The 13,614-nt window shown below is 36.0% G+C and overlaps 1 protein-coding gene across 34 annotated transcripts in view; it reads left to right on the top strand.

Moving 5' to 3' along the window:
* EPB41L2 (erythrocyte membrane protein band 4.1 like 2) overlaps window positions 1-13,614 on the top strand; it is a 111,244-nt gene that overhangs the window by 36,051 nt on the left and 61,579 nt on the right. For all 34 annotated transcript variants that reach the window (XM_085575175.1, XM_085575148.1, XM_085575173.1 and 31 more), the window contains 2 exons: window positions 11,292-11,767; window positions 12,775-12,981. In XM_085575175.1, the coding sequence (XP_085431301.1) occupies window positions 11,306-11,767; window positions 12,775-12,981 (669 nt within the window). In that variant the 5' untranslated portion in view covers window positions 11,292-11,305. The remainder of the gene's footprint in view (window positions 1-11,291; window positions 11,768-12,774; window positions 12,982-13,614) is intronic.

Here is a 13,614-nt window from a genome sequence, read left to right as displayed (position 1 = left end):
TTTGGTATAATAAAATTGTAAGATGATAAATTACTGTCATCTTAAAGCTGTGTTTGCCTAGGACTGTTTCAAAACTCTGAAACTTCTCTTCATGTACAGAATGGGAACTGAAAGTACAGCCTAAGAAGGCAGAATAAAGCCTCTGCTTGGCCTGGAAGCTTACTGTGACACATCCCCATTTGTATGTGGTCATTAAAAAGCTTTTCTGCAATGGGTGAGGTTGCTTTGGTAGTTTGCAGTTTGTGATGTATGTTTATATGGGAGTGTAATTAAATTTGTGGTTTGACAGGACAACATTCTTTTTTCCTTTTCTGCAGGACAGTTCTAAATACTCCTCCCCACCTTGTTCTTGGGGTTCACAGATGAATTATTCTTTTAAATCATTCTTATCTATTGTCATTCCCTAACTCTCCAAAGAAAACTTTGTTTAAATAGTTACTCCCTTGGGGCTTTCATGCATATCCTGTTATCTGTTTTATATTACAATCTTTCATGCTGGGAATGTCCTTCCAAAAAGCACAAAACAGCCAAAGCACTTAGATGACTAATAAGCATGTTAAGTGTGGAAGTCTAGGCACAAAACCAGCATTATTAGCATTGTTTTTTTGCCTTTTTTATACATTAAATTTCTTTCTGACCTCTAGATTCAGACATGAACTAGGCTTCTTTCACATTGTCTCACCCAGAGATGTTGCAGTGGTTGCAGTGTTGCTAGTTGTGAAGCCACTGCCATGAAAAGTAGGAAACTTTTAGAAAGTTGCTCATGTTTTCACTTTTCTAATCAAATACCAGCATTCAGAAGAGCCCATGGGAGTGATGAAGTTTTGGCTGCCAGTTTTATTTGCTCAGCTAAGAGGCATCTCCACTGCTTTTTGTTGCTTGGGATTGGCAGAGCTAACTCCCACAGGAGCAATAGATGCATAGTTTATAGAAGAGCAGTGTTATCTTGAGTTTCAGTACTTATATATTCAGTAAACAAAAGTATGTAGGAAATAGTTCGCTGTGTTGTGCTTTACATATATCATGTGACCTGTATTATAATTATTTGAGTAGGTGGGAAACACTCGGTAAATTGGTTCTGCTTTTTCAAGGGAACACTTCTCTTCCAGTAGCACATGAAAGACACAGTTTGCTTGTGCTAGCTGCAAACAAAAACTAAAATACCGAAACACAACCTTTCAGGTGCCTAGCTGCTGTGGTTTGGGGAATGTGGAACAGTCAGGGAATATTGGATAGCTTTTATTCATTGTAGCAGGAGGTGAGAATTATCCTGATTTTAACTATTGTACTTTTTGTGGTAGCTGTCTTTGGTTTGTTTTGGGATTTTTAAAAATTATGTTATACAGTTAATAACCTGGCTATGCTTACTTGCATGTGCATTAAGCTCTCCACAGGTTCTTCAACAGATGATTCACATACTGGTAACAACTTACCCAGCAAAGACACAACTGCAACTTTCCAGAAGTCAAAAAATACTTAACCACATACCTCAAGACATTGCACTTACTTGGAATTTGGACTAAGCTTAAGATTAATTGCCAGGGATGTCATTTAATCAAGTATTTGGAATTGATTTTATTATTGGTAGAAAGTGTGGCAGCATCAATATCAGTATTATGACTTGAATCCTGGTTCAGAAAAACAGACACTAAAAAAAGAATAGTGGCAGGAGCTGATTCTCCTGTAATCTGCCTAAAAAGCTTTATAATTTTATTGTCACTTTTTCCAAATCTGTTTCCCTCAGTAATGACAAGCATCTACCAGTATTGTTCAAGTGGCTTGCCTAAGAGAACTGTGCCCTCTGTGGTGCTTATATGTGGCAATAGCAAAAATGAAATGACCTTTAAAATGGAAATATAGAACGGATGTTGCTGCCAAAGAAGTCACTTTTGTGGTTATGTTTAGACCCTAAAGCTTTGTAAACATTTGTCGATTGAACTCTGGTCTTGTACATGCCAGGGCAAACTGTCTTAATGCATTTGTCAGTTGTGTTTTGGCTTAGTGTTTTGTGGTTCCTAAGTTGGATGAGCTGAAATAAAAAGCTAGCAGGCATTTTGTATGTGATCTCAGTAACATCCGCATCTGTATGACATTCAGCCTTGATGTGCTTGTGAAAAAAAAATGTAATGGCTGAATCTGCTTATGAAAATTACTTTTAAATGTGTGTGTACTGGTCTCTCTCTCTCTACTGAAAGCATAGACATAGCTTCTCTTTTTTTCCCCTGACATTGAATTCTGGTACTGCAGAGATTTCTCTTTTTGCATGCTGTTGTACACTTCCTGAACATGTGAGAGGTAATAATTCTCTAAATGACTTCCACTGAAGAGGAAATAGATACTTTTAAAAACAAAGATGTGCATCTGGAATTCCACCATTCAGGAACTTTATTACGTTGAGGCCTTCCAGTTTGCAGTACAAAAAATTCTCAGGTACTAGTACATTATTTTTCACCAAGTTGGCAAGTGTTTTGATTAACTGTTATTGTAAGTGCCTTGTAAGCATACTGCATGCAAGAGTGAACATAATGTTGTCAGTATAAAAAGAACTTGTTTTTAATCTTACCAATACATTATAAATAGAAAGAATGATAGTTGGAAATGGAATTTTTTTGTGGCATCTACAAATCAATCAGCTCTGAATCAGAGCAATACAAATAATTTACAGAACCCAAATGGGGTTGTTACTGTCTGCCCTCACGCCTTAGAGCTTCTTTATTAAAAATTGGAAAAATGTAAATGTTTGCCTTTGCTTCAGTGAAATTGTGTGACTCTCATAGAACCAGCCATTTGGCAAGGCAGGATAGAATGGAAGGATAGGAATGGAGATTGGAGCGACAGCACTGCTTGGAACAAACAGTCACTGCTGGTTTTAATCTATGAAATTATGGGTATCATCAGGGTTTAATGTGAACAGCCAAAACCCACTGTAAACTTGCAGAGTTGATTTTAAAAGTAGGGCAGAGATTTTTCTCAGAATCTGTGTTGATCTTAGTTTGTTGGACAGATAACAGGAAAACGGAGATGTCTCTTGACCCATGTTCATTTTCTGTCTGCTGGAATGAATTTGGAACTAAATCCCATTTTTCCACTTGAGTATGTCCTTCTCTAGCAGTGTCAGGGCCTGGGTGGGGTCACTTGTTCAATACAGCTTTTCAAAATGACTGTTGGAGATTCTTATCAGATTACAACACTTTTTTCAGTGCTGGTGAAGAGCACAAAGCTATCTTGATAAACAGATTATATTTGTGCATAGGTACTCTGGCAAAGACAAATTTCTTGGTTCAAAATTAATTTTCTGTTTGAGACTTATTCTTTGTCTTGTTATAGCAGTGTATTTGTAGATTGAAAATACAGAAGGAACAGATTTCTGTTATCTCTGTGTATGGCAGAGATAGCACAAAGAGAGCTGCTGGATGTACATTTACTTAAATGTGATCCCAGTTTCCAATGTGGGCATTGCAACTTGGCTACGTGTGTAGTATTTATGTTCTGATTTTCTTAAGGCCTTGGGGTTGAGTTTTACATGGTCTGTAAGTGCTGCTACAAACATGATGCAGTTTTCACTGAATTTAATTTGGTCTGGAAAACAGCACTTTCCAACATTATTTTCTTAGGTTTGTTGCACATTTTTAGACTGCTGCACAGTGTCAGGAGATAAATTTTAACAAAAATAGCTTTTAAAGAATCCTCACTGGCTTTCATGTCTTGTAGGATTATCTTTCCTTTCTGGAGTTTTCCTTCAACTGACTTATCCATTAAAACTAAACCTTTAAAGTTATATATGGATTTCAGTAACCAAGTTATTCACCAGGCAAAATGGAGATGGCCTGTGGCACTTGGGTGATAAGTAGTAGGTATGTGTTGTGCTGCTTTAACAGGAAAAAGGATTTTGGGAAATAGTAATGTTCCAGGATATAGTTTGAGTTTACAGAGGGTAGAGATGATTTACCCAGAGCTGATTTACAGAAATTTGTCAGCATAAAAGTTTTATTGTGAAAATATTCTATCAAAACTATGAGTACTCACTTTGCGATTTCAGACAGAAGTCGATTTTTCTGTCACATTCAATTTACTGTCTATATCCTTGATTTTTTTTTTTGTCTTCACAGCAATCTTCAGAATTACACTGGTATTTGTCTTACATTGTTGTTTCAGAGCTACCTTATAAATTCTCACCATCTTATGTAGGAACTTGCCAGTGTTTTTATGATGAGCTTTCTATGTTCAGTGCATTGGAAGGAATGGTTACGCAACTGTAATAATTTTCTCACAGTATAAAAATGAGTTCTAGAAACTTCAATGTTTAAATAAGGACAAGAACGTGTTTGGGAGGGAAATATTACAAGTTTGCAAGTCATCAAGTGTATGATGGCGTTGATATAAACATGAAGGCTAATAAAACACTTGTTATTTTGAATAGTGACTTCATTACCTAGATAAAAGGATTCTTATGAATATAGTTTCTATTGGCTTAGGGGCTGCTAGCCACTGTGACATGCCTGTAATTCCCTGAAAACTAGATTGGATAGGCATAGGGTTCTTTGGGAGGACACCACTGTGTGCCATTTCTACTCTTGGAGATAAGCATAGATGTTATGTGAATGTGTATGTATTTAGACACACACGTGTTCATGTACATGTGTAACTGATTTATATTGTCATCGAGTTGTGATTCATTGTCTGGCTCTGAAGTTATATTTATTAAAATATGCTAATACTTCTATGAAAACATTCCATCACTTTTCATAATTGCACTTTAAAGTTTGGCCTCTGAAATGTGCTACTGACTTTCAGAACTATTATGGCACCATCTGCTGACCAACACACAGACTGGCAATGGCAGTTTGCTCACCTGTTTACCTCCCTGAGAATAAGCTCCCAGTTTAGGAGGAAGCTGAAGCAGAATCATGAGGGCAGTTTTTTCATGGGCTTACATTGACAAAAACTGTTACTAGGAGATGTTATTACAAAGGCAAAAGTCTGAATCAATACAGATTTAGTTGTCTACTCACCTGAATTATTCCTTAAGCTTCCTCCATGAACTGTGAAGCTTTAAAAGAAGGAATTGGGTTTTTTTTTTTTGTGTATATATGGCACAGAATTGTTCTTGGTAGTCTGTTTTTCAATGTGTTACCTTCTAAGCCTGCAGTGAAGTGCAGTGACAGCAGGAGATGTGTCCAGGCCCCAGCTCTGGTGGTCTTGTCACAGTCTGGGAAACCAATGGACTCTGACAAGCTTCTGCCCTGTGGCTACTGCAGAGACTCACAAAAAGCTGAGTCTGCAGTCTGTCTCTTCAGACCCTGCAGTTAACCTTGATTTTTGTGCACAGTGATCATCAGGGAAGGAGCAGACAGGAACAGTGCTTGTCATGTTCAGTGTGTGTAAATACCTAGGTTGGGATTCAGTTGCTAGGTATTGTCTTTGATTAATCATTTAAAAATAGGTGGATGGATTTCATATGTATAAAACATGAATCCATTTCCTCTGCTTTTTCTGTTGTATCTTTTTTATCATACTCACTAGTTTGCTGAACTTTGACTTTTGTATGATCTCTTTTGTTTTAGGAATGAACTTAATATAATTCAATTTATTAGATTCAGCTTTCAAAGTATGTGTGTATGTATAAACACTTGTGTATTTATACATAGAGAGAACTGAGGTGTTTAGGGTTGATATTTGACTGCAGAACAATATATAATTGGGGACTGTATGATGTGAGTGTTGCAAATTGACTTAAGCCAACTTTAGAGATGTTTTTGCTTTCTTAAGGATGTCAAAATTTAGCATTTAATTCTTTAGTAGAATTTATTCCTTGGTGTTCAGAGCACTCCACATCTTTTAAATTTTAGTAATCTATTTAAATAATTACTAAAATGAGAAATTAGATTTGCTTTTTGCTTTGTCTGCTAATAGAATATGTGCAGGTTATATTGGCACCTTCAGCAAAACAATGCTACACAGAATCATGGTATACCATGAGTTTTGTTGTTTACATACCAGTGATAAAATACAGGTTTTAAAATTAGCAGAAATCTAAAATAAAGTTTAGTCACTACTTTCAGCCAAATTTGCAATATAAATTACTGTACAAAAAAGAACTGATTTATATTTTTGAAAAAATACAGTTGTAGTATCAAGTTCTTCAGATATTACCTACTGTTTAAACCAGAGTCTTTTAAACTCTAAAATATAAATAACTGCTCCAGCTAGGATTTTACTTCTTTATAGCTTTTGTATCAACAAATCTTACATGTTGAAAGCAGCAAGCATGAATGATGTGGCCTAACCATCTGTAAAATGCAGATCAGGCTTCTGCTGAGCTTCAGATCAATAATATGACAAGAAATAAACCATTTTATTTGGGAGAGTTTTGCTTTGTTTTAGGCAGTTGAAATACACATAACCTTGCTTCAGATTTTCATGTATATTTTTTCAGATGTTAGAAGTATTGTGTGATATATTTTTGTGTGTAGTCCATGTGAGATAAATATTTGGAATACTGATGAAGATAGTGATTTAAAAAATACCTTTTTAATACTACGGTGATCCAGAAAATTACCTTACTTGAACAGACACACATTGGCTTTTAGTGCACTGAGCTGTAATTTATTTCTGTAAAAGTAGGTTGATTTTTTTCTTTTTGCTTCTATGACATGATGGTTGCTCTGTGAATCCTAGTAGACTGATGCAGATAAAACTATCAAAGTGGTTTTTATTTCTTGAGTTTGCTATGAATTTCAGTGACAAACTGAAAAAAAAAGAAACAAGTTTAGGGCTGCATTTTCTACTTCTATGTATTCAGAAAATAAGTAACATGAGATCCAGAAATGTATGGGAAAAGGATCTGGATTTGTTTGTCTTTGCTGATAAATAAAAAATACTGTAACAGAAGCAGTGAATTAAAACACGCATAATCAAAGAAAACTTAATTTTATTGCAGCTGGTTTTAATATTGTCTGTGATCTTTGAGGTACACTACTTTTTTTCTTTCCCTCTCTTTTTTGCTTTATTTTTTTTTTTAACTTCATTTTATATTTGATATGTCTTCTGTTTCTAGTTTATCGATGGTGGCAGGAATCCTTTTGGTCAGAAAACTACGTATCAAGAATTTGTGCTAGAAAGTGGAAGAAAGGTATCAACTAGCTGACCAATTTATACACCTGAGAGGAAGGAGTGTAAGGAAAGAATGTAGCATTCTTTTTTGCTTTCAGCTGGGAACTTGGGCCAGTGCTAAGTTCCTTCTCAGTACAATAAAAAGAGAGAGGAAGGGATGAATGGAGAGGAGTGAGAATATCTGTTGTCTTCAGTTGCTTCCTGGTCAGCACCCTTGCTTGGGGAAGCTGATGGAGTTATAAATGGAGTAGATCATCTGCTTCCTGTAAAAATGGGATTGGTTTTAATAAACTCAGCTTCTTGACAGAAATTGTGAAGTTTTTTGCAGTACTTTTTTCCATTCCACCCTCACTTTCATCCTTGCAGTTTAGGTAGTCATTCAGTTGGCATGAGCCAAGTTTTCGGGAGGATTACAAAAGATACAGCTGTTATCACTTGTGGTTTAATGTTCATGGGCTTAATGTCAATTGCAACATCTACCAAGATTATTCTTTTCTCTGTTCAGACATTGGAAAGCCTTTATTTGAGCATCACCCTAAGGTTTCTTCTCCTTAGTCTACTCTTGCTGCAACACTGTTATTCTCCTTTCTCAGTCCAAACGAAACAGATTTAATGTTACCTTGCAATACAAAAACTGTGAGATATGGAAAACCCTATCAACCCTATCCTGCTGCAGTTGTTACAGAGCTTACAAAAGATTATAGGGGCGAAAATATTCAGTATGCTCACGTACATAGTAGGAATAAATGAGAGTTGAAGACAGGAAATCAAAACATGCAGTTGAAGTTGAGAATTCTAAATTTGCAATATGATTTGATTAATTTTTTTATTATATCACTTCTGAGACAAATGCTGTCTGCTGCTTGTTTCCATTTGCTTTCTGGCACACTGTTGGCTGTTACACTAGAGCTGGGTGAGATCATGTGAGGTCTTCCCTATCAGGGCAGGAAGGAATCAGGAAAAAGCTACTTTCAGAAAACCTGGTTTCTTGATTGCTTGACTGTTCTGAAGGTAACATCAGAGACTTTACAAGCTGCAGTAATACAGAACTCCAGTGTTTTTTCCCCTCCCTATCTGTTTTTTTCTGTGAGCTACAAAACTGGAGGATCTGACAGAGCATTGAGCTAGGGAATGTGAGACCCAATTTTGTTTCTCAAGGGATAGCTAATTCTTGTACCAACATGCAACTCTGGAAAAGAAAAATGTATCAAGCTGATGTGGTAGAGAAGGTAGGTATTTTGGGAAGACTATAACTTACACTCTTGGTCAGTGTCCTTGTGTGGTTAACTCATCCACCTCTTCACAGTTAATTCAGAGACTACTGGGAGCATAAAGAAATATACAGGCTCAGCAGAGAGGTGTGCTTCCTTTTGTAGGGTTCTCCTGTCTAGTCCTCTTCTCTACCTCTCTCCTCCCCATCCCAAAAAGCACTGAAGTTACAAGCTTATAGGAAATTGAGCTCATGAAAGAAATGCCTCCTGCTGTGGGCATCAAGTAAAGGCATTAAGTGAACATGGACAGACAGGGGATGTAACAAGTTTCCCTTGCATCTGCAGTATAAAGTTATAAGTTTTCTTTATAACTTTGATTATGAAAACCTGGACACTTGGAGATGCAAAACCTTTCTTGTTTTGCATTAAGCAAGTTTGTGCCACCCACTGCTATTCTGTCTAAATTTAATCAGTTACAATGTGTAGCATGGTATCTTCAGTTTCTTTTATTGTTAGAACAATATCATAGAGATGCATTTACAGGATGATTTATTTTGCTTACTTCTAAGGAATTTTCTGGTGATATCTCCTTTTTGACTATAATCAAATTGTGATATAAGTTTTGAGAGTGGTATATAATGATTTTTTATTAGTTTGTACATGTATTTAATGCATTTCTGCATATTTTGAAAAATAAAACAAAAAAGTGAAGGAAATATAGTGGCTTCCCTATAACTTCTTTGAAGATTGTATATCAAGTATTAGAAAATCCTTTTAGCTACTTTCTGAGAAAAAATTGGTTCTTTCTTAGAGATATATGAAAAAAAATCACCACCATCTCTGTTCCTTATGAAACCTCACTTATGAATTTATTAAGCAGATTGTTACTCTCTGATCAGCAGAAGTTTCAATTTTTCTCAGGGAAAGTTGAGTTTGGTTTCTAGATAGTGCTAATTTTTCATTTTGATAATGAAGTTTTTTACATTATTCTGTTAATAAGATAGCAACAATTTGGAAAGAACAGGAGTATTTCTGTGTGAGATACAAAGGTGATAGCAAAATGTAATTTGATGAATAGCAGCTTGAAAGCTTGCATACTAATATATACTTTAAATAGCAAGTTCTTTCATCTCAACAGTGAAATAGAAACCTGCCTTTCAGAGGCCTGTGACCTGAGATAAATAGTACTTACATAATGTTTAATACTTTATCACAATCTTTAATAGTATTGAAATAGTATTAATTAGTAGTATTGAAACTTGGAGGGTTTTATGAAAAGTGGTAGAAATGGCTACATAAGTGTAATATTTAAGCTAGACATGTATTCAGAAGTCTCTTGTGTAGCAGTAAAAGTACTAAATTTTAATTTAATTCCCCCTTGGGGAATGCTTTGATTTTAGACAGTGAAGTGTTAAGTGATGAACAGAAAAAAAAACCCCTACACACCATTGTAGCTGCTTTGGTCTCAAGATGCTTAATGTGAATTTGCCTGTAGACAGTTCAAGGCTCCCATGTCTCGGCTTCTTAGTAACTGTCAAGACGGTGTTTCCTTTGGCTCAGTGTTGCACATCTCTTTGGCCAGAATGGCTTCTCCTGTATATTTAGGTCTCTGTTAGCTTCCTTTTTTTCTTTCTTTCATATTAGGATTGGTTTAGTTTAACTAGTTCTGGCTGCCCATGGATGTGCTTTGGAAACCTGGAGGCAAAGTGTTGCTGCTGTCTTGTGGTCTAAACTAGTTCTCAGTTGGCTTCAAATGCAATTTAAAGTGCTGTGCAAGTTAATTGCATCAAGCCTGAGCTCAATAACCTTCTTGACTCCTTTTTGGGCATGGGTGAGAGCAGTGGAGTTCAGCAAGAGTCCTGAACCTAAGAGCCTCCTGCATCTAATGGCATGCAGTGAAGATAATCATAATGGAGAGGGTTCCCATGTTATAAAAATATAAATGTGGTTGTAACTCATTGCGAAACTCTAGGCCAGAGAAACAGACCATCAATTTAAAATTAATTGTTTACAGAAGACTGTAAGTAAATATCCATGATGAATAATGAAATCTAGCCATTATAAACTTTTGTTGGACCCTTGCATGCTTATGTATGTTGGCTCACTTCAATAAAGTGGAAAAAAGTACTTATACTACACTTTTAAAGCAATACAGCACAGTACAATGCCACACAAATAACAACTTTTTTTATTCTAGTTAATATTTTTTTGCAAAAATACCATTAATGTTATGTTGAAAGGTTGTTATTGCATATCCTGTTGTTACAGTATTGTGATTTATCTTCAATTTCACTGAAGGAAGAGTAAGCAGAAGTGATGAGAGTATGAGTTGTATATGATTTTGTGTTGATTGGTATAAACTTATTAAAACCCAATCTTAGCTTAATTAAAAATGTATGCTCCCCAGCATTATTAGCAATTTCAATAATATCACTGGCTTATAATTTCTCCATTTTTTATACTCACTATCATGCTCAACTTCCTTGTGTCCTGTTCTTTGGTAATCTTACTCTGTCACTTCCAATAATTTATTCTAAGTTGGTAAGCATCACCAAATAGTAGGGGGGCTGTACCTACCATTATTACTAGAGAAGGTGGTTGCTCTTCTGAAAATTCATTTTCTGGGTCTGCTGAGGAGCTCAGTAGAAAGAGAACTGAAGTTACTTCTGAAATAATCTTGACCAATAACATTAGGAGCACTTTATAATAAAACAAATGCCTTTCAGTGAGCATACTTGAAATTTTACCAAGGAGAAAGAACCCATAGATCTTTTATCTACAGAGCACTAAGTTTTAGCTTACTGGTCTTACTTGTGAACTCAAAATTCGAAAAGAAATATTTCTTTATCCCTAATAAGTTTAATAATCTACAAGAGTTTATGAATTACTACAAATTACTGCAAATAATTAGTCAATAAAAGTAGTGATGCTGCATATTAAAACTATTTTTATTGTTGCTTCTTTTAGTGTCAGTTGTGATAATGACAACTGAAGTTGGTTCAGAGACTGAAGTAAAGAAGGATTCTGAGCAGCTGGGGCCAGACAAAGCCAAGGACAAGCCTGAAGAAGCATCAGAGACTCCAGGAGATCAAAAGTCCAGGGAAACATCCTCTGGAGAAGCTCAAGATTCTTCTGTTCCAGCACCAACTAACCAAAGTAGTCCAAGTAGCCAGAAGAAGGAAAAATCTTCACCTGAAAGCAAGGGTATTTCTCGTTTCCTTCCCCCTTGGCTTAAGAAACAAAAGTCATACACCTTGGCAGAGCCCAAAGATGAGCCCAGGAAGAAGGCCACAGGGGAAGAGCAAGTAGTTGAAGAAAGTGAAAGCCAGGCACTAGAGGGGGTGGCTCAGCCAAGAAAGAGCTTGGAAGAAGCAACTGAAAACCGACAGAATGCTAAAGCAGGTGACAGAGAAAAACACTCCATTAGTAGTGCTGAAATACAGGTATGTGTGGGAAGGCTCATAGAAACTTTGGAGTAATTTTAATGAAACTTGATTAATGCATTATTTAATTAATGTAAAGCTTTGTTAAGGTCATACTGGGGAAAAAAATGACAACTATTCCAGTAGCTAGGTTCTAGTCCTGCTTTTTGTGAAGTTGCATGTCAGTTCTTAACATTCATATTCTAGAGTGGTGAAGGCACATAGAGAATGTTTTGTATGAGGAGGGGCTGAGACAGTTGGCACTGGTCAGCCTGAGGAAGAGAAGGAGGAAGGGGAACCTTAACAGTACGTATTAATACCTGAATGGAAGGAATGCAGAGTAGCCAGACCCTTCTCAGTGGTAGGCAGTTAGATGGCTTAAGGGAAGGGACCCAAATTAAACCCATGGAACTGCATTTCAAATTGCAAGAAAATCTTTTACTCTGATGGTGATAGGACCTTTCCTTGGGAAGGGACATGGCCAGGTGGTGCTGGTGCAGATGATAGGCCTCCTAGGGTGGTAAAGGGGTGAGTCAGGCAGCGAACAGGTTGACTAGAGATATTGTGGAGTCTTCCCCTATGAAGATATCCAAAACCCAAGTGGATATGGTCCTGGGCAAATTGCCCTCTGTGGCCCTTGGGGCATTGGACCAGATCTCAAGAGATCCCTTCCAACCTCAAGCATTCTATGATTCTGTATCACTTGGCTTTCGTAAACACTGGGGTTTAGTTTAGTATAATTCCTGGAGTTCTTAAAAAATTTGTTTCTCTTTGGAAGAAAGCCAATAACTCATATTAAAAAATTCCAAACCTCATTTCAAGGAAAGGGGAAAAAAGGCACCTTCTCTTGTTTGAGAGCAAGAATATCTGGTCCCTAAAAGAAGACCTTAGTATTTATGCTGGTTATTATCTTTCCAGTATGTGCATAATTTTAATGAATGGTTATTGACTTATTTATTAGTAGCTTATAAAAGGAATGAACAAGTTTAAAATATCCTCCTTTCTGAGTTTAACTGTATTTTATATAGCCTTCCAAAGAAGATGGTAAAGAAACAGAAGTAGAGGAAGTTGCAGAGAAAAAAGAAGAAAAACAAGAAGAAAAAAGGGAGACAAAAGAAGTGCAGACAGCTGAAATTAAAATAGATAATATTCCTCAGAAGTCTCCAAAGAAAATCAAAACTGTGCAGTGTAAAGTGATGCTTCTGGATGGCACAGAATACAGCTGTGACCTAGAGGTAAGGCTTCACATTGTTATATAAATAACTTTTTCTGTAGGGAAAAGAAAACTTGTTTTCACTGTACTGAATGTTAAATGCTATTGCTAGGAGTAAGTTAATGTTTCAGTTTAAAATTCTATCTTTAAAACCATATCAGCTTATTCTTAAAAATGCAATACACCTGCTGATTATTTGACAGCTCAAACTTGATTGTTTTTCTAAAACATTAAGGTTTTCCTGAAAGTAGTGGGACATGTGCTAATAATTAAGTTTTGTTGAGTTCATTATTTTTTTTTAAAGTTATCTCAACTGGGGATAAATTTAAACTTCTTTAAACTTTAAAGTTTAAAATAAATTTTCTCCAGAAATAAAAATTCCATTACAGCTATAAAACAAATATTTCTATTCAAAGTTCTCTTCTAGTTCCATATTTTCACAAAAATTGACTGCAGGGTAGTAACCCTGGAGTAGTTGTTGGTTTGGAACTTTATTTCCACATAAATCAAGGTGTTTAAATCTGAGTGGTATTTCTGTTTTAATTAAAGTCTATGTGAGTTTTATCTTCCTGGGCTTTTACCCCATCCTAAAAGGAGAGTTAAATGGTGGCTTACCACAGATCCAAGAATATGCCGTTTTGTATTTATAACTGCA

This window comes from Lonchura striata, chromosome 3 (genome assembly GCF_050655825.1).
Source record: "Lonchura striata isolate lonStrDom1 chromosome 3, ASM5065582v1, whole genome shotgun sequence".
Classification (NCBI taxonomy): domain Eukaryota; kingdom Metazoa; phylum Chordata; class Aves; order Passeriformes; family Estrildidae; genus Lonchura; species Lonchura striata.
Note: the sequence above shows the minus strand (reverse complement) of the source record. Positions and strands in the feature narration are given on the sequence as shown.